At 38.9% G+C, this 22,046-nt stretch overlaps 1 protein-coding gene across 3 annotated transcripts in view; it reads right to left on the bottom strand.

Moving 5' to 3' along the window:
- The window catches only part of Lrrc1 (leucine rich repeat containing 1), a 123,000-nt gene that overhangs the window by 10,401 nt on the left and 90,553 nt on the right, over positions 1–22,046 (bottom strand). For all 3 annotated transcript variants that reach the window (XM_046426711.2, XM_058573388.1, XM_046426712.2), the window contains 7 exons: positions 17,658–17,714; positions 17,277–17,340; positions 16,836–16,910; positions 14,276–14,420; positions 12,017–12,135; positions 9,847–9,930; positions 462–577 (listed from right to left, as the gene is read on the bottom strand). In XM_046426711.2, the coding sequence (XP_046282667.1) occupies positions 462–577; positions 9,847–9,930; positions 12,017–12,135; positions 14,276–14,420; positions 16,836–16,910; positions 17,277–17,340; positions 17,658–17,714 (660 nt within the window). The remainder of the gene's footprint in view (positions 1–461; positions 578–9,846; positions 9,931–12,016; positions 12,136–14,275; positions 14,421–16,835; positions 16,911–17,276; positions 17,341–17,657; positions 17,715–22,046) is intronic.

The following is a 22,046-nucleotide window of genomic DNA, read 5'->3' as shown; positions in this document are numbered from 1 at the left end:
GAGTATCTACCTTGAGGTTACTTGTGGTGTTGGGGGTGCAGGAGGGGGGAGTTAGACTCATGTAAACAGGGGATTGTCACACAGTGCTGAGTGCCACTGTAGGAAACTCCCTGAAAACAGAGTCAAGGGAGGGCTTCCTAGAGGAAGGGAAGCTTGGAGATGAAGACTAAAGGTGGGGGAGACAGAGAAGAGGACCCAGGGTTAAAGAATGGTTTATATAGGCTAAAGTAGAAGAAAGAACATATGACATTTGGAGTGCTGAAACTAGCTCAGGATGGTTGAAACAAAGTTACATTCTGCAAAGTTAAGGAATAGGCATGTTCCAGAAACTGGTAAGTGAGCCAGAGTTTGAGAGAAACAGTGCTGTTGTACCTTCAGGGAAAATAATTAGGGTGATTCTTAATCACTGGGGGTATGCACACCTTCTCCTCTCAAGCAGTGCAAACTTAAGACTTGCTCACCTGTTCCCTGCCACATCTAGGACATGGAGCTCTGTCGCCTGTGACACCTCTGCAGGTATTCGAGTTAGTCTATTGTCACGCACGCAGAACACAGTGAGGCTGCAGCACCCGCCAATCTACAGTGGGGAAGAAAACACATAGTTTTTTCAATTTTGTGCAGGGACAGGGAGGGTATAGTATCTTGTTTATCAAACAGAATGAAAAAGATGCATGAAAATATACCACGTAACTGTAAGCCTCACTGATGATCAAATATGATTCATTTAAATCATACGAAACATTACACATGTTCTGAATTAAATTTAGAAAATAAACTGTACCATTAAAAAACTTCACTCAGGAAAGGAAGTTATTTTCCACTGCTGATATCTAATCCTGTTAAATGTATGAACCAAACTACACAAGTCCAGACAAACATTATCTGGTAATATGGGAGTTTAACAATTCTAGTTTCAAAAGTGAGTCCAGAGAGGATACTAATACATACACATACACAGTTCAAGACCTACCCATTATGTTGACTTCAGGGTTCTTAATTCCCCAGTTTAAGAAAAAAACGGGGTGGTGGAGGTCTTACGGACTATACATTAATTTCTAATATACCTCTATTAATAGCATTTGATCATTCACAAATCAATTTGGTCAATTCACTTTTCCTTGAGGAGTGTAAAACCAACAATATCTTAGCAAAAAGTAAAATTGGTAATACACACATTCATCTTCTCAGTTATGATCTGCTGATAAAGCATATAAACTGACATCTTCATCATATCATATTCTTTCTTTCTTTTTTTTTTAAGTAAGCAATTTGAAGGTGACTGAACTTTGTATATAGAGTCTGGTCTTCAAAACAGAGCATGAATACACTTCAATGATTCTCTTAAGCCAATAGACTGTGGTTTTACAGTCAGAAAACCTGGACGAAGAGGGTGAAAAAATAACTCAATTCCAGACACAACATTCTGCAGGACTCCATAAAGTACTACATTCTCCTGGTATTCACCATCCTGAGAGTGATCGCTAGAAAAGGCTTATGAAGGAACCTATTGATGTCTCTCCCACACATGGAAAAATACTATTCTAGGGCCTCCTACTGGAGGAGGAGCAAGAGACTTGAATCCTCAGTGATATCTTCTGCCCTTTTCTATTTGTATGTGTGTTTAATATGTGTATATAATACTCCAAAAAGCAGAATGCATATTTATAAAAGTGGTGCATTGTTACCCGTATGTATAATGTTTTCATTTCTTAAGAGTTAATATAAATATTTTGAAATAATTTATTTAACCACAGTACTTAACCACAATGGATGTAAAAAGGAAAATAAACATTAAAACACTAAGGACTAACATTGTCTCCAGGCACATGGAAAGCACTCACAGAGTAGAAAGGTTATGAGATTATTCCCTTTCTTTCTCAGTATTCACATATTCACATTTTCTACCTGGTAAACCTGAAACCTGGTTTATTCGATGTCCTCTAAAATACACCTTGTATTTTTGTACTTACTGTTTTGTATATAAATGCTTTATTATTTGTCTTTTTAAATCTTACCAATCATCAACAATCAGCCCAATGTCCTCTAATCCCTCCAAAAAGTCTTTCTAGAACCCTCTGGTCTGTAATATGATAAACTGCTCTGTATATTTCTTTCCTAATTATTGTCTAACACCCTGACAGGACAAAATATCTCCTGAAGATTCTTAAGATCATCTAAGTTCCTGTTAAATCTGTAATGTTTGTATACAATCAGCTACTTGTCAAGTACAGTACCCATCCTATCTACCATGTGTAACCTGTACACCTACCAAATTTTCCATTTAGAAACGTGTTTAAAAATTTACTTGCTTGTGAAGGACTATTACTTAGGGTATCTGTTTCTCTGTGTTGCAACAGAGATAATAAAGCTCTTCTTTGTTCTAGTAAGAATCACACCAGTAGGCTCTCTTAAGTTTTGTAAATACAGAGCCCCAGTCAAGAATCCCAGAAGACACAGACAACTGGATCTTTCATGTGGTTTGGCATTTCTTTAGTACTTTGAGCAAGGAAATCATCAGTTTTACTCAGAGGCCCAGGAATATGCTGAAGGAAAGGAACCGAAATGCTGATCCTTTGAGGACTGACATTATCAGGTTCTCCCTGATAAATTTAGATAGTACTGACAATGATCTCCCCATGGGAAGGGGTTCCCACAGGGATTCTTTCCCCAGCCCCATGAAAGGGCATCTGCATGAGGTCAGGTACTGCATGGGCCTGAGTGGAGGAAGGTCTTCCAGGCAAGCACTCAGCTGAGACTGGAGATTCCTAGAGCCTGCCATCCTTGCCTAACTTTGAAGAGACAGGCCTTATCTACCCGAAGGTGGCAAAGCAAATAATATCAGTGACACATATGATCATCCCCAGGGGACAGCGAGACTACAGTGATTCTAGGCTGGATGTTTTGTTCAGAAGCTGTGTCCTGTCTTAGTCACCCACAAGATATCTGTTCTGGGGCCCTACAGATAAAATATGTGAATATTTTCAATTTGTATCATGTGTATATATGCTATATAATAAAAAAAAATAATTAACTAATTAAAGGGGGCCAGAGAGGGCTCTAAAAGTTCAGTACATGCTAATATCCCTTAAGTATTTGAGGAGAAACAGTATTAACTTCCAGTTAGTGTTTATAGTTTCACGCCCCCCTCCAAACCCCACCTTTTCCTTTCCCACTCATGTGGGATGTCAAGGGGTGGAAAGCAATTGTGTTCAAGCTCCTCTTATGCTCTCTGGGTTGTCAAAGCAGGCGGTGTGACCTTCTGATCTCCATTGTCTAAGGTGTTTGGAAAACAATGCCAACAAAGAGTACATGTTGTTGCAGAGTGCACTAGGGATGCCATAATAACTCTTAAAAAGCACATGCCGTCCCAGGCAAACATTCACACAGAGCTGTCTTTCCAACTCAGCCAGACAGGGATGGCACAAACCTTTGATTTTTAGAAAAGCTTATTAACTGAGGCAGGAGGATTGCAAGTTCAGGGCCAGCCTCAGCAACTTAGTGAGACCCTAAACAACTTAGTGAGACCCTGTTTCAAAACAAAAAATAAAAAGGGTTAGGGAGGTAGCTCAATGGTATAGCACCCCTGGGTTTGATTCGTATCAAAAAAAGGAAAAAACAAACAAACAAACAAACACAAAAAACAGAAAAGATTATCAAGTAGTTGAAACCATAACTCATAAAAGATAAGAGCTCATTATAGACGTCAGAGGGGAATACCGTGCAGTGGGGCCAGCAGATGCTTTAAGGTCAACAGTCTAGGGGTTAGAATTCAGGCTCAGTCACATGTTTGTGGGTTTGGATATATTATTTTCATCAAAAGTAACAATAAGAATTAAATTAAATTAAATTAAACCACATGTGTAACTTTGTATCTATCATAGTACCTAGCCTATTGCTGCTGCCAAATAAATGTGGTAGCTACCTTTTTCCAAGAAGTGAAAGTCCCAGATCCACATGATGAGTCCAATCAGCAGTTGGTGGCTACTCTGTTTTGAAACTGTGCTGATGTTGGCCATCTCTATGCTGAGCTCACCTACAGAAGACCACCTTTACGTCTCTCTGACAATACATCTCAGTGATGTTTTGTATCAATGTCAATGAAAACTTGACATGAGTACAGCACTGTATTATGCATATCACTCATAGGTGTTTTTGCTTTCTCTTTTGGATTCAGAAGGCAGCATTTGACAGTTCCATGGTGGTCATCAAGATACAATGTCCGTATCACTTAGGAATTCTGGGAAGCAGAGACACTATTTAAATAACTTATTACCAGTTATGTAGGCAGCTGGTATTTTTAAACTTCCCTTAACCACATAATAGCACCTTCCAAGAATACACGGGGTTGGACTTGGATTCTCTGAAGATTACAGAATGTGGCCGTTCAGCTGTTTTGAGCCTCTGTTAATTCAAAATGATACTGTCCTTAACTGTCTGACACCAATCTAATCCACCTCTGGGTCAGATTAGTGGACCCCTCAGTGAAGTTTCACAGGGTCAGCTTTTACTAAGTGTTACCTGCCCACAGGTCACAGTTGCCCAGGAGGAGGTAATGAGACCCATTCAATTCAAAGCCCAGAATTGCTTTGGGTTACATTCCACTTTGCAAATGCCTACCTTACCTGTGAAGGATTTTTTTTTTTCTCAGTATCTTCCTTTGAATATTTGTAACAGAATTGAACCTACGTTTTATTAGGAAAAAAAAAAACTTAACAAAAAAGTAAAATGCCAGGTGAATAGAAATAATATGATGCATAATTTTGGAATCCCATCACCATCTGTGGTATATTATTCAAATGTTTCCTTACTTCATAAATATTTTAGAAACCATGTGGCTTTGGGATTCCCTGAATTGTTGGGCCACTGACATCAAAATATTCACTAATCACTATGGCCCTCTATTTACTGATTACTATAAAGGAACTTGTGCTGGCTGGAAAATAAAAACCATACACACATAGAAAAAGCACAATAAAGCAAAATAACTCAAATCCTACCGCAAAGAGAAAATCAGCACTAACATCTGAGGTGCACTCTTTCAGTATTCTTGCCACTCATTTGTGATTATACACATACACATTAACAAAATTAGGACCAACACCATGATCTTTAGCATATATGCCACCAAGAACATTTTCCCATGTCATTATGTTTCTAAAAGTATTTTCACTGATAATTATTTTCTCCTAGAGATGTATTGTAGATTACTTAACAAATCATCCATGTTCAATGTTGCTAGTTAGTTCTGCCGCTCCTTTGCTGTGTGATCTGGGGTAAGTTATTATCCTCTCTCATTCTTAGTTTTATAATCTGTTGGATGTTGGTAACGATTTACCTGCACTTCACAGAACTATTGTGAATATAAGACAAGAATACGCATGAAAGCACCTGACACAAAGCCTGGCACAGGTTACCTACCCTTGTATACACTTGTCACAGTGCCTGGCCCATGAGCTGTCTGCACATGCTCAGATATCCATGGACTGTTCCTGTGCAAAATGTGACAGATATGTGAGAATCATAGGGTATACCCATGGATGTTGTCTTTAGATAAATTCCTAGAAGTGGAATTGCAAATAAGGTATGTGTATTTTTAAAGTTTTTAATATTACCAAATCTCTTCCTAAGAGATCTTAATGATTTATATTTACATGATAATATGCACATTTGCAAACATTTGGGGTTTTTTTAATCTTGAAAGTTTGATAGGCTAAAATGTTTTAATATTTTTGTGAATACCAATGAGGTTGAAACTGTTTCATATTATGAGCCATTTCCATTTTTCTTCCGTGAACCATCTATTTGGTTGTGGTTTTGTCTATTTTTCTATACTGGATATATCTTTCTTAATGTTGCAAAGGACTTTCTAATTGAGTTAAGGAGAAATCTCCTCATTTGAGATGTGGTAAATGTCTTCCTGCCCCCAGGCTGTCCTTGGGAGATCAGAAACCTAACTTTCAAATAGACATATCCACCAACTGTTTCTTTTATGATTTGTTTTCTCTTTCAAGTTTAGGAGTGCCTTCTCCATCTTGAAATTTGAAGGCCAACTATATTTTATTCTAACGTTAGGTTTTATATTATTTTTTATCAATAACTCATTCTAGAATGGAAATTGACTCTAAAATAATGATAAATTGCAGTAACAGGCAGAAAGCTATCCACAAAATGAATACTTTATCACCACAGACACCTCTGAATATCAGAATAATATTTATGGGAAATTACAGCTCGCCTGACTTACAAAAATAAAAAAAAAAGCTTTTATGAATGATCAGCAAGTTCTATGTTCTCATTTGATTGAATGACTGAATACATGTGGTTTAGTTGGGGTCACTTCATTCTGACTGTGGAGACAGAACTGGACTCTAAACTTGTGTATATACTCTATTTCTTCTAGCCAGAAATTTTTTGTGGTCCAGATTGTTTCAAAGTAAGACGCAGCTAGGGAATATTAAGAAACCACTGCTCTGGTTCTTCATATCCATGATCATGCACGTACCAACTCCCTGCCTATCCATGAATCTCACTCTTTGTCTTAACTCTTCCACCAAAAACAGGAGTGTTTAAGGGACTCTCCCTTTCCCAGAAGCATATATACTTAAGCAACAGGATGAGAAATAAAAGATACAAGTAAGTGGTTACAAACTCAGAAGCATGCCACAAGGAGCAAATGAAGCACACCTAGCCTTTCCATCGGAGACAGTCATGCCAACAAGCTAAGATTTAGTGAAGGCAGATGAAGTGAGTGATGCCTTTCAGAATTTCTGAAGACCTTAAAGTGTAATTCACAGAAAAGCATTCTTTTGAGAAAGAATAATCTGAACAAATCTTAAAAATACATAACAATGTAAGGTTCCAGCCATGCAGTCATTTAAAAAAAAATTGAGTATATGTCCAATACTTTACAATGAAGAACACACAAAGCAGTCAGCCAATTTGAATCTTCATGCATTTAATAAGCAAAATGGAAGTTAAAAATGCAGCTGTGGTCTGAACAATACTTACAAGGTAACAAGTTTACCTGACTTTTCTAAATTTCCAAGCAGCTAACAATTAAGAAAACAAGAGACATTCATTGATTTGCAAATGTTTACTACAAATAACAGCACAAAACACAAACAAACTCTATTATTGTGACCCACACAGTACAAACATTTTCCCCTCAATCATTTGGGAAAAACAAACGCAAATAAATGCTGCAGACTAAGGAAATGTGCCATAAAACTGACAATATACAATACTATCAAATTAAAATTAAAAAAGACAAAATATAGGAAGAACTACGTAGCACACTAAACCAATGCCAATTAACACAACTGTGAACTCTGAGCATATACATATAAACATTTCCATTTAGATATATGTCATGTATGTAATTTTAAGGGAAAGTAACAAATTTAAGAAAAGAACCTGGTCAGGAAAATGCAGGATTTGATCAAATGATATCAAGCATAGAGGCAGAGCTGGAGGGCGCGCGCACACACACACACACACACACACAGAGTCACAGGCCTATCACACCGCATAAAGACTCATGACAGGAGGGCGCTATCCAGGCCAACCTGACACCAGGCAAGGTCAGGAGGCACTTGGTGGTTTGGCTGCTCAACCCTAATGGTCAGAGACAAGCATGCAAACCATTTCTGCTGGGCTGCCAAACTGACCCACAGCAGAATCAGAGAAAGGTGTTCAATGTGTTTTCTACTCAGGGAGCTCGGTGTATGTTAAGTAGGACTGAAGGTACATTAGAAAAGATCCTGCTCCTAAAAATGAAAATGTTTTCTGCTTTATTGGGTAGTTGAAGAAAAATGTATAGACTTTATTCCTTTATAAAACTCTTAATATCAGAAGACCAATCATAATTTTCCAGAAAATGGACAGAATGTGATAGCTATACAGCTTTATATTTTTACAATATTTTCACATCATGAAAAGCTATCCCAGTAAATTTAAGTGGACACAGCATGTACTGGGTATAACCCTTTAATCAGAAACACTGAGTGTCAGTTTCATTCTTTTAAAATGAAAAGACGACTCATGCTGAAATGACGGTAATAGTTTATAATAATCAGTTTCTAAAGTTCTTGTATAGAAAGTGTAGCTGTGACAGAAAGAGTCCAACGGAGGTCCAGAGAAGCTAGGGGTGGTGGTGAAACTTACCAGCAATTAACATTAAACTTCTAACAGCGTTCTCCTTCACATTTACCTTGAAAATACTCCTGAATGGCATTTACTTTCTACAAACTCAAGGCAATGTGGCCTTTCTTTCCTGAATGGAGGTCTTGACTTACCTCCAGGTCACATGGATGAAAAAGCTGGGTGGAATCTCTACTACCTGATTGCCTGTTTTTATTGGCCAAAGAGCAGTGTGGCTGATGACTGGCAGGCTCATCTGTGGAGCCTGGTTCTACCATGTCCTAGCTTTGTGAGCCCTGTGAAAAAGAGCCACTGGCTTCAGCTTCCTCATTTGCAAAATGAGGACATACATCATCATGACTTCAAAAGTTGTGTGAGGATCCAGGGAGCTAACACACTTGAAAGCACCTGGGACAGTGCATGACACTGAGGAAGAAAATAACTGATCTTTTTTACTCCTGTGTGTGTGTCTGTGTGTCCAGTCCATGCCCCATCTACAAGTGCTATTCATGAAGAGTAAAATTAATGTTCAGAACATCAGCTGTGTTTTGGTTTATTGCTTAGAAACTAGAACCAAAATATTGTGATTTGCAGACTCTCAGTTGTGTCCCAATTTAGCTGAGATACAGACGTAGTCTTTTTGCTGGAGACAGTCTAATTTAGATGCCAGTGCTCATATTAAAGATGTCAGATTACAAATGTACCACATTTATGATCAATGGCACATATGTAATCTGTGCATTTGGCCAGGAGAAGACTGGGCACTTGGGCAGAAAACCAAAATGAGAAAAGGAAAGAAGAACCCAGACCAAGTTTAGACACCCTCAGAAGCAGCCCTATGAAAATAGGTGAGTCTCAAGTTCTAGCTGGATGTATGGCAGCTTTGAAATCATTCCAAGATGGTGGTTGGAAAGAAACAAAACAGAGAAATATGAAGAAATCCATCCCCAGCCAGTTAGTGTGTCATATAAGGAAATAACCTTTTTACGTGAAGACTCATCAAATGGGAAATCTCACCAACCACACTTTGGTGGGTGAGAGAAAAGGTGACTTAAACTTGCTTTTAGCCTATGTGGCTAATACAAAATCAAGCTCATTCCCTAGATAGAATTCAGATGCCTCCAAGTCCACACAGCTACTCTCCACAACAGATGGTGATGGTCTCTCTTTTTCTGCTTGGAGAACTGACAGGGGAGGACTAGAGGGAGGGAGGTCTTAGAAACCTGGTGTTAGACCCTCCCTGGTCTTCCTCTATGTGTACACCTTTGTGAAGAGTTCATTTATTTCATCCCAGACAGGTACATGGCTCAGTACAACTTTCTGCCCAGAAACATAAATACCCTTTTATAATCCCAGTGGCTATGGGACAGTTTTATTTCACATGAAATTTAAAATTAACAGTAAAACCCAAAATCATATACTTCTTCTTGCCAAACTCCAAAATTACCCATTTCTGTCGAGAGTGTCTCCATTCTCTATATGTTAAACCCAAAATGTCCATCTTTCTTCCTTTCAAAATCCAACCCTCTTTAATGTTACTGGTGATCATACTTGGGTACAGTATCCCCCTCTCAGCTTTATGCTCATATTTTTTTAAAAAATACCTGAAGTCTGTTAAACATTAAAAAATATCTTTGAAATTTTCAATCCTTTGTGTGTCTTTATTATTTCGTTATAATCATTGTATTATTTTTTTAAAGCACATACCTCTTTTGGTAAAGAGATTAATTTATTTCTGTCTGCATTCAAGTTGCTCAACTTCTTAAGTTTTCCAATGCTCTTAGGTAAAGTCTGTTAAAATAACATTTGTATAATTAATTTACCACATTTTTAACATGCTCAGAGACAAAGAAACATTTGCAAGAACTTATAGAATATACAGCAAGAGAAGCAATAGTTCTTCCCAAATATCAGATATTTGTAATGATCACATGAGGGAAGTACGGTACTCTGAATTTTTGTTGATATGATGGTATGTTTCAAAGACATGAAGTCAAAGGCAAAGACATGGGAACATGCAAATTATCTGGTAAAGAGGAAATGAATGCTCTTCAACTCCAGTAAGTGAGAATTTGCACCTTTAAAATTCATCCCTGCCTTGCCTACACTTTTGAGAACCACACTGGGATAGTGGCTTTGATGACAGTCCCAGAGTGCTGGAGTAGGAAATTAGAACTCCAAAGAGGCCAGGGTATAAGGGGGTCCATGGGGATGAGTGAGCAGGCCCAGTGTGGGGATCAGAGCCCTGTGGGGAGCAGAGCCCTGCAGGAAGCAGGCCAGGTCTCTTTGAAGGCTTTCAACACTCTAATGGAATCGGGGGTGAATGTTATTGTTATTAGTATTTGTAAGCCTTAAACCACCAACTAGGGCAGAAAGATTTGGTAACTTCCTCCACACCTGCCAAAGGACTGCCATTTGAGCAACCTGAGGAAGGCGTTCACTGGGCTCTCCCACAAGTCTGAGTCCTTATGCCTCTCCTGTTGTCTTTTTCTGCTCTTTTCATCTAAAGAGCACTATTTATTTTACTAAAAAAAGAAAAGTGCCAGGTTCAGTGGCATAGGCCCATGATCCTGCTACTCAGGAGGCTGAGGCAGGAAGATCCCAAGTTCAAGGCCAGCCTGGAGAGAGACTGTCTCAAAATAAAAATTGTTTTAAAAGGTCTGGGAATGTAGCTCGGTGGTAGACCACTTGCTTAGCATTCCTGGGGCCCTGGGCTCAATCTCCAGGATTATTATTATTTACCAAAATAAATAAAAACAAATGAAAAGGAGAAAAGGAAAGCAGAAAGGAGAAAAGAAGAAAGAAGATGTGAAAAGAATAGCATCAAAATGAGGATGAAGAAAAGAGAAAGCAATTTCCTTTAAAAAGGAAGGAAAGAGTACTGTAGGAAAATAGACTGAAGAAAAGAATTGTGGCTACAAGTGAAGGAGGAGGGAAGGCAAGGACAAAGTGCAGCAGGAGGACTGGAGAGGCACAGGATATAGCGGAAAGGGAGAGACCTGCAGCCCTGCTGGCCCACCCCCAGGTGGTGCACACTGCCTCTCCCAGGAGGGAGGTGAAGCCTGGTCCCAGCCACCTACACCTGCAGCCACCTTCTTCCCTTCTCCAAGGTAGAAACAACGGAAGCTTAACCAAAGCTCACCAGATACCATACCCTGGCTCCCCTTGAAAAGGTATTCCGCAGCCCTGATCCCACCACGCCTTTCCCTGTCCAACCACAATTTCTTCCCCTGCTCTTCCCTTTTGCTCAAAGAACTCAGGGAAAGACCAGAAGAATCGCTGATCAGTACATCCCCTGGCAGTCTCTGGCTGTCCTGGCAGAGACATCAATCAACACACCCAGGGATACTGGCTCCCACTCCCTGCCTCTCTGGGGGCCTCTTTGAGGTGTCAGTTTAGTCTCTATATTGTAAGCAATGCATCTAGGTCACATGCTTTGATGGGGGAGCTAAACACCATTTTCTTTCCTTAAGCAGGCTAAAAATTGATCATCTGGTCATGCATTGCTTTGCAAATTCTTTTTTGAGATGTAACATGAGGACATAGGCATTTAATCCATTCAAATTGCAAGTAAATGGATTCTACCCTAATAAGTCTTTAACCTAAAAAAAGCATATATATGTGTGTGTGTGTGTGTGTGTGTGTATATATATATATATATATATATATATATTAGTTGTCTATACACACACACACACGTATATTAGTACGGTACTCTGAATTTTTGTTGATAGTAAATAAATATTTTATTTATTTACATGCGGTGCTGAGAATCGAACCCAGTGCCTTATAACATATTGAGGTCCTGGGCAAGCACTCCACTACTGAGCCACCAACCCAGGCCCAGGTCTTCATCTTAACATGCAAACCTACTCACCAGGAGCCGATTTTCTGTAAGTACCAACTCCGTGAGACTTTCACAATCCCCAACTGCTTCAGGCAACTGTGTGATTCTGTTCTGATCCACCTTCAAGATTGACAGTTTCTTTAGTTTTCCTGAAAAAGGGTTATTTAAACCATTAGTTACAATTGCTTTCCTAATCACCACTTAGTATTTCCTATCTACAGTTCTTTCATGTTTTAAACAGTGACTTACTTTTTCCTCACCCATCTTTTCACATTATGAAACTACATCGCTCTCATCTAGATCACTAAAGGTTGAGGGTTAATATAATATGCTCAGAACATCAAAAACAGCAATTAGAAACAAATCATTTTAAAAAGCACAACCTAAAAAGACCATATCAAAGCCAGAAATTTTAAAGAACAAATAGCTGGCTCTTGACACATCTTTAAGAGCAGAAAGGACCTGTGTAGAAAGGACCTTTTCTTACTCCAAGAATAATCTATACTAACAATAATCAAGTGTAACTTATTAAATCACCTGTGAATGAAAGTGACTGAGTGAAGATCCCTGCCAAGAAATAGTTCTACATACATAGAACAAGGCAGAATCTGAAAAGTCATATGAAGAACTGATTTTTCTACATAGTGGCACAAAAACTTGACACAATGATGATGACATCGAAAAGAAGAATGCATCTAATTGCAGCTTCCTCAGAGATCATTCAGATTGAAAACTTAGGTCGTTCAGATTGGGGCTTGCAACTACAAGTTAGGGGACTGAGCCTGCAGAGCTGAGGTCCTTCATTATCTACCAAGAGCCATTAGCATAATGACACTTTCTCCATTAAATCAGAAAACAGCCTCTCTTCAAACACAGACATAAAAAGAGACAAAGCTGGAGAGAGAGCAATGCTTACAGCAGTATCTTGCCTTGTGTGCAGCCACAGGGAAAGGAAGGAGTAATCGATTCTTAAGCTCTTTATTTAGCATAATCAATAACCTACTCACACAGCTCCTGAAAGGTTTCCACCTCCCTTCCTATCAGGCAATGTAAATGTTCTCTGCAGGGTACCTGCACCCTAACAGAGGAGTCTCCTCAACAGGATGCCCTGGCAAGCAGGCATGCAGCCTCTTGTGGAGTACTTCTAGTGATAAGAGTATTCATTTCATCACAAAGCAGCACAATCCTAACTTGTGATAAATACCTTTGTTTCTTTAAGGCTCTTTCTTAAATGGAGATTCACAATATTTTCATTTTGCCCATCTGAACTAGAAGATGTAATAAATCTTTGACAGATGGCCCTGCAAATGCTTGAACTTAGCTACTCATGCCTGCTTCTTCCCATTCCAAGCAACAGGCCATGTCCAGTTTCTATATCTGCTTTTGAATGCCATTTATAATCGTCAGTGAACATTTCTATATAGAGTCAAACTCCTAACCAATTTTCCAACCAGCTGTAACCAAAATGCAATGTCTGCATTCCTACTGAGTTGCTATTATCAGCCAACCATTTTCACTTTGACCAAATGCTAGACAGGAAGTGGTCCTCTATCACACAGTTCTTCCAACTATTGAAAATCTTTTAAAGACTTCCTTTGATGTTTTGAGTAAAAGTTAAAGACAAAATCATGACAATTCTGTGCTTAAATGTAGTCTTTTTCTTTCTTTCTTTCTTTTTTTTTTTTTAAACAAGTTCTAAGTGGCTCTGCTGTGGTGGAACTGCCAATTCACGCCTGTTTATACCTTTTCTGTGTTTATGTCTTATACTGGACTGAGTTCCTTTATGGTAAAGGAAATGGCTGGGCTGATCATTTTTAAAGGAAACAGCCTAGAATAGTTAAAAGATTGTTCTCAATGAACTAGAAATGATTCAGCTCAATCACAGCACTCCTCATTTAAAATCATCTCCCTAGGTCATACATTAAGTTCCAAATAACTTTCTCATACTGGAATACTGAATTAGAAATATCTTAGTGATTGTGCAGACGCCTTAAACACCTTCTATTATTTTGGATAATCCTTACTGGAATCATTGAAACCTGATGCGGATAAAGTAAATATGAGTCAGCGTTTAATACTAACAATACTTTTTTAATTGCTATCAAACCAGGATGACAGGAATGCTTTCACAGAGAAAAAGTTCCATCTCCAAAAACAAGCAACAAGGAGACTCAAAGAAGCCACATTTCCAGCAGTGAAGAGTGAACTCCAGAAAAGAATCAGGGTGAGCTCCCAATGCTCAGCCAACAGTAGGCAGCACCTTGGCAGTTAGTCCATTCCAATACTTACCAATACCATCTGGGATTGTTTCCAATAAGTTCTGGGAAATAACTAAATCTGTTAATGAAGTCAGGCCACTGATTTCTTCAGGAAGTCTTTCCAACCTGTTTTCGGAGACATCTAAGCACAGCAGGTTCTTCAGATTTCCTATTTCCTACATCAATGGCATAAAAAGAGAAGTCCATGTTTCCATCCATCAAGGTACAGAGAAACTTGTTAGTGATTTTTCACAATCAAATTCCAAAATCCTAAGGATGTATCTGTAGCATACACCCACTGGGAAGGCAAGAGAAAAAGTCCTAGACCTCCTTCTGATCAATCACAGACATGGAGCTGGGAGGGAGGCCACGCCTCTACGTCGGGCAAGCCAGGAATCATTCTCACTTGAGATGAAGAGAATGGCACCAAGCGAGAACAAATGATTGCAAGATCACAGGATCACGAAAAAACGAGGGAGACTAGAATCCAATTCTCCACGTTCAGAATCAATCTCTCATAAGTAGTTTACAGTTCAGTGCTATCCCGGGATCTTCTCTGATAAGAAACCATCTACTTAATCTCTCCTTCAGGACAGGTAGTGCTTGTTAACACAAACATCAAAGCAATTGCTCCTCAGTAAAACTGGAACACACAGACCCATCAAGATCTTTAACCTCAGCAGAAGAAAAGTACATTGCTTTTAATGAAAACAATCTATCCAGAATCAGGAACAGCATGATTCATGCTGTTTAAGAGTCACCTTCCCCTTCATTCCCAAAATGCCCATTCAGTGTCATAACTGCCTTCACAATCTGACCCTATTTCCTTACGTTACATTCCTACTCTCTTTATCCTCTTACCTTGACTGTTAGCTCTGCCTCTTGGATTCCATTTTCGACTCCTCCTTTCCAAGTCCATTCTACACACTGGTCTTAATTTCCTTCCTGAAAACATAGCTGGTCTAGTCATACAATCATACCACCCTGCTGTTCAAAAAACACCTAGTGGCTCCCTGATGTCTATGTAAGTACAAATTCCTCAATCTACATTTCACTTGGTCTGACCTATTCTTTCCAGCTTATTTCCTGCATAACATATGCCTCACCATCCTGCCCTTGTATTTCCTGTCTATAGAAAACCAGACTACATTTCTACTAATTTTAGGCCAGACCCCTGAAGTTATTCTGCTTTTCATTAATTCCCTTTAATAACGTCTTTGCGTCCTTTTCATTCCATTATCAGTGAAGACAGGAAAATACTTCCGATTGAGAATTTAAGATGATCAGTACTAGTTTAACACTAGTCTATGCTACAGGGAATAAAAGCATTTTTACATAACCATTTCTAACATGGGCCACTGGATCTTGAATCTCTGTATTTAGGATATCACATCTCCCACAGCCATTTACATGCATTTGTACATAAAGACATGCTCCTCCTTTCATATCCCACAGCTGATGTGTTATCACTCTCCTAATAACACCAGGGTATTTTTTTTCCTATCCTCTAACTCCTAAGTTAACTAGCATTCTCTCCATCAGGATTTTCCATGTATTTCCTAGAGAAATCTAAGTATTAGTCAAACTCTGCCCTCTATAGTTGTTGATCTGTCTTCCCAACTGTAGCCAGAATCTCAGAAATCGACTCTACTTAGTTTCTTAGTTCATTAGTCATTAGCAACTTCAGTGCTAAACTACATGAATTAAAAATTTACTTGAGGGCTTTTTTCTGTTGTCAAACTTCTCTGCCTCATTCTGGTATTCCCCACCCATGACAGGTCCACCATGACAGGTTTACACAGCCAAGTGGGGAAGCACCCAAACTTCCTCAAAATACGAGCACCTACATCATAAAATCTACGTTCTGACCATAAAAAAACTGGCTATAAGATACATCAAGAATAAAATTCAGTAATAGCTAGAGAAGAATGAAACAACAAGAAGAAATGGCCTTTGTGGTTGAGGAGGACTTTTTTAGATTTCTCAGTTTCTCCATCAGAAACTGGGCCTGCTTGCTGGACCCCACTCAGAAAGGGAGCCTATCTGAGGTCCCCATGTGGTTTTCACACTTGAGAGCAGTAGTGAATCATGAATGCCATGATATACCAGTTAGACCATGAAGGACATTTTGGGAAAAAAGCGAAATAAAAGCTTTTAATATTGCCTTCACACCAACTACTACAGCGCAAAATATGGTCAAATTTATTCCAAGCACCTTGGCACATCACAAGGAGCAGCAGAAATGTGTAGCTCCAGAATCATGGATCCTGGTAATTTATAAATTTGCTGGGCTTAAAGTAAGTTATACAGGTAACAAGGGTGAAATAAAGTACAGACCTCACAAACTAAAGGATACATTTAGCATCACTAGAAATGGTGGGTTGAGGTTTTCAGCTTTCCTATGGCAATGCAGAATGATGAAAGCTTGATATATTTTTCCAAATGTATTTTTTCAGTCAAGTTTCTGTTTTGGGTTTTTGTTTTTTGTTTTTTTGAGATCCTTCTTGAGAAAACCTCACACAGAAGCAGGGAACACACAAGGTCTACTGCTGTTCTACGTTTTGGGGGTAGACACTGAAATTCCCACTTACCTGAGGTAATTCTGACAGTTGGTTTCCATCCAACCAGAGATCCTTTAAATGTAAGAGAGAGCCAATAGATTCTGGCTAAAACAAACAAACAAAAATAATGTTGTGGTAACAAAGATCCCAGTCTTAGTCTTCCATTAAGGGAGCTAGAACCCTAAATCATCATATAATGACTGGGTATGACAGAAGATGCCTGTCTTCAGTTCTCTAAGATAAGGTTCTCCTCCTCCTAAAATGCCCCAGTTGTTTCCTCATAGGCCCCAACTCCCAATCCTGACCCTCCCTAAACCCCAATCACAATTCTGAACCCCTGAGAACTGGGTTCCCAGCCACATCCAAAAAAAACACTGGCTATGTAAGCATCCTTGTAGAACTCCCCAAGATATTTTGTGATCATAACTAAGGACAAAAACAAATTCCCATCTCTCTTTGATACAGACTTACCAAATTATATATTTCATTGTTTCCTAAATCAAGTTCCTCTAGCCTGCGCAGCTGGGTGAGAGAGCTATTTAAAAAAAAAAAAAAAACACACAAAATAAAGTGCTTAAGAGTGGACTGAGATATGCTGAGGAAGGCAGTTCTCCTCAGTCATAGTTTCCAGAAATAGCACACATTTGGATTTTATGGTAGTAGACACTGCACAGGAAGGACTATTATGAGAAGGATGGCACCTAACTAACTTTACAAAGGACACCGGATCATTTTTTTGAAATAGTCCTTTATATATATATATATATATATATATATATATATATATATATATATATATTTCAATTCCCCTAGTCCACACCTGCCCCCTCACCATTCTCCCCAGAGACTCACTCAGGAAGATAGGTCAGAAGATTCTCTCTCAGTTCCAGAGAAGCCAGGTTATAAAGACTAGAAAGGAACAGAAGAAAAAACTATAAGAGACATTCCTGAGATTCTTCCTACTCCCCCTTTGCCACACACACACTCAACTAGTAGCAACTGTTAATAAAACCTCGTGTGTCACTTCCCGGGTAAAACTATCTATCAGCACCACCACCATGAAATCAACATCATTTCTACCTCCTAAAGGTTAACATGAGATGATAAAATTAATAAAAGTGGAGTGTGTCATGACTACAAGGTACCCTCACTCAAATTTCTCACACATTTTGGTATGTGGAAATAACTTACTAAAAGATAATTACTAAAGATCGCCATTAGAGGATAACCACTCCCTGGACCAAGACAGAAGCCAAATGCAAGCCTTAAACTTCCGTATTTTGGAAAGGTACTGTTAACATAAAAACAGTTACAGCTTGAATCTCAAGGAAGAGCTCTGAGAGCTCATCTTCCAACATGGGCAGGAGACCATTCCTATTTTAAAGTACTGAGTTTTCTGAAAACCCTTTCTACCTAAGGTCCCAGACTCACAGCACTGGGGAAATAACTCCTGTTTAAACACATCTGGGATAATGGAGCGATGCACCTTGCATGATGCCTGGGACTCAGGACTGACCTAATAAGTGGCAGCTATAGTGATGTTGCTTTTATCCTCACTAAATCCTAGAAATAGTGCTCTTTGCAAAGATCCCTATGCCTCTTAGGTATAGCTCTGTCTGTTATAGGCGCATGGTAGAACGAGACAGATGTTTTCCCCAGATTGAGTATCTGGGTCAAATCCTGTCACGCAGTGGCAATGCTGTATCACCAGAGACCCTCACACATCAGAGTTATTTGAGCTCTGCATGACACACTGATTCAGAAGAGGAGTGATTGGTCCATTACCACAACAGGCCCCTCAGCTCTACACTACCCCAAACTCATATTTTGCTAATATCACCATAGTGACATCCAGATTTGGAAGAATTTAATTTCTGAGCATACAGAAGGAATCAGTTATTATCCCAACATTTTAATCTGCCGTAATCCCCCATTCTCCCCATTCCAACAAAAAAGCAGAAATCCTGTATTCTAACAAAACTGGTTTTGTAACATCAGAAAATGTAACTCTGATTTAAATGAATGCTATACACACAAGCTTAAAACCTATTTGACAGAACATATATCCTAATGGTACTATGAAATGTAAATTCTATATCTTCTCCAGCATTAGAAAACTGAGTAACTGATTCATCATTAAGGCCAGAACAAACACATTCTTCAAAATGTATGTTTTTAAAAAATATTTTTAGTTGTAGATGGACACGGTACCTTTATTTATTTGTATGTGGTACTGAGAATAGAACAGAGTGCCTCTTACGTGCTATGCAAGTGCTCTACCACTGAGCTATAATCAGTATATGTTTTTTTTTTTAAAAAAATACAACAAAATTCTTGCTAATAGGTCATCAAGAACTAATGCTTTTCAAATAAAATGTAGTTAGTTGACAAATCACAATTACCTAGTTATACTTTCTCTTACCCAACTGTGCTTGTGAACAAAATAACGAGGGGAAGTGGAAGGGAAGGCAGTTGAGAGGTACTGATACCTAGTTCCCACTTCCAGAAACTACTCTAACCCGCAAAGAATGGTGGTAAGCAACATGTAAAGAGCAAAAGTTTTAAAATGAAGAGTTTTGTTTGCAGTATTAAATATTCATGCAACCCCTAAACAGTCTTAGTGGGGGGACAGTTAAGCCCTCAGCTATAACCACATTTGTTTTTTTAAAAATCACAGGTAGGACTGTCATTTTATCTATCCAACATTCATAACTTTCACACCTGCTTTAATAGACATCTATTGAGAAAAGGAGAAAAGTCCTTCTTCACATCAAAAACTACTTGTTGGGCACCAAGAGAAGGGTTTAAAGGCAGTTTCACACAGGAAAAGGCAAAGCCACAGCTCCCACCCGGAGCAAGGCCAGAGCTCCTACCTCACCCCACACTGCCTAAGGCCTCTGGAAGGCTCTCCACTCTCTGGAACTGTCCTGCTTACATTTTTAAAACCACTTCTCAATTTTGAGTACATGCATAAGTCATCTCCTTAACCATAAAACAACACTGGGATTTTTATCATTTTATGTTATTTTAAAAATATGACACACATTTTAAAATCATCTTTAAATTTGTCTGGAGGCAAAAGGCACAGGCCATAGTTTCTATAAACAGCTAACACATAGACAAAAATACTGCTGAAATGCCAACAGATCTATGACACAACTCCACCCTCATCATGCTCACACCCCCAAATCATATCGTGTTAAGTACAACGGTGGTGCTACCAAGACTCTTTGAGGAAAACATAGATAGAGGGGTGCTATATTCAAAGACAGCAAATTTTTGTTTGTTTGTTTTAAGAGAGGGTCTCATTATGTTACCTAAGTTGGCCTCACACTCCTGGACTCAAGCAATCTTCCTGCCTCAGGGTCCTGAGTAGCAGGGACACTGTAAGTATGCATCTCTGAACCCAGAAAAAAAGTCATATTTTTGTAACTTACAAAACCTACATTAACTCTAAAAAGAATGGTCTTCCTCAGGTAATGTTTCCCACTATTTTAAAACTATTTAGAATAAAAAATATTTATTTTTAGACTAAATTACACTTAGACTATATCTATAAACCCACTAATGAAAGCCATTCTAAGTCTGAGAGGCTCAAATCCTGACCTGTCCCTCACTAACAAACTGAATTTGTTTGGCCTGAGGTGCTTCATAATTGGATCTCAACGTCCCCTAAAATAAATATAATCATATCTGTTATGATAACTTTTTTCCCTTCAAGTTCATGGAGCCAGTTTTAAACCTTATCTCCTTGAGACAGCCCTCATCCCTAAGCATAGTCAGGTACCTTGCCAGTACGTGTGCCAAGTCAGGGTTTTCAGAAAGACTGCTACTAATCACAGAAGTCAGCTCCACCACTGAAGACCTCCTTGAAAAATGGGCTCTGAAGAAAGTGAGCTGCCACCTCTGGCCATTTCTTAACTTAGCATTCACTGTCCATTATAGGCAACCCATGAGACAAGAAGGAATAGAAAGCAAAGAAATGGCTTTGCTACAGACTCTCACCTCCTATATGAGCCCAAACCTCAGGGTATAACCTGGACAAGTCATTCTCAGTTCAGGGCACTAATGACTGATACAGAATGGGACCATGACTTCAGTTCTCATCAACGGCTCACCTTGGAAAATCTTAGACCAAAGTGCAGAACTCAACCAGCCCACTCCAGAATGTGCTTCTCCAGACTGCTGTAGCAGCCACTGACATCACACAAATGCAGAGTGGGACCACTGACACTAATATAAAAATGTAGGATCTTCTTTCCTGCTCTTTCAGAATACAGTACTTTCAGTAGAGACTTCAGGATAGTATCCGTCCCTATCAAGGCAACCTATTCAATTCAATTCAAGCACCCTGGATTTCTGTGCTGCTGAGAAGTATTCAGGGTTTGGGCAGATTTAACCTAATTCTGTGTACTTCAGAGCCCAGGGCTCTTAATTACTGGACCAAGAGAGATGAGGAGACTCAAACTGAGCGTGCATTTGTCCACTGTCTTAGTTAAAACCCAACATTAAGGACACATAAGAAAGCATCAGGCATTCCTAATACTTTCACAAATGTACTTAACATGCAGTAGGAGAATTACTAGTCTTTAACAGTCCTACTACAGAAAATGATATTGGCAATTTACTGTATGATAGATATTGTTATGACTGCTTATCATAATTAACTTTATGGATGAGAAAACTAAGGCAGAGAGGAAACTTTAGGTTTCACACCATTGCAAGTGGGCAAGCCCCTTCACCAGGGTGTCTACACTTCTAACCATGATGCTCTGCTTTCTCTCACTTTTAACTGGTGAAGTCAACATCAGGAATTGGCAACACGTTTGTACATATTCAAATCCACATATTCAGTAAAAAGCATTCCTTTCACCTCTATCCCCTACCAATCCACCTTCCCACCACCAAGATCATTCTCATGGGAAATGACTTTTTAAAATGTCCTTATGTATTCATCCAGAGTTTTCTTTTATGCAAAAACAAGCAGGCATGTATAGTCTTATTTTTTCTTCACTAGAAGGTAGCATCCTATTTACATCTCCCACTTTGCTTTCCTCAATTAAGAGATTGGTGTGTCATTTATTATCTTGTGCACATCAGTTTTTGCAGTTGCACAGTCTCTTGCTGTCTATATATACCTTAATTCTTTAAACCAGTTCCTTAACAACATTTTACCCTTATAATTTCTAATAATTAACTTTATGTGCAATAACACACTCATCCTCCTCTAATAAAAAACCA

This window comes from Marmota monax, unplaced genomic scaffold (genome assembly GCF_021218885.2).
Source record: "Marmota monax isolate L192 unplaced genomic scaffold, Marmota_monax_Labrador192_F-V1.1 WCK01_AAM20220418_F8-fsc00247, whole genome shotgun sequence".
NCBI classification, from domain to species: Eukaryota; Metazoa; Chordata; class Mammalia; order Rodentia; family Sciuridae; genus Marmota; species Marmota monax.
The sequence above is the reverse complement of the archived record's forward strand: the minus strand, read 5'-3'. Positions and strand labels throughout refer to the sequence as shown.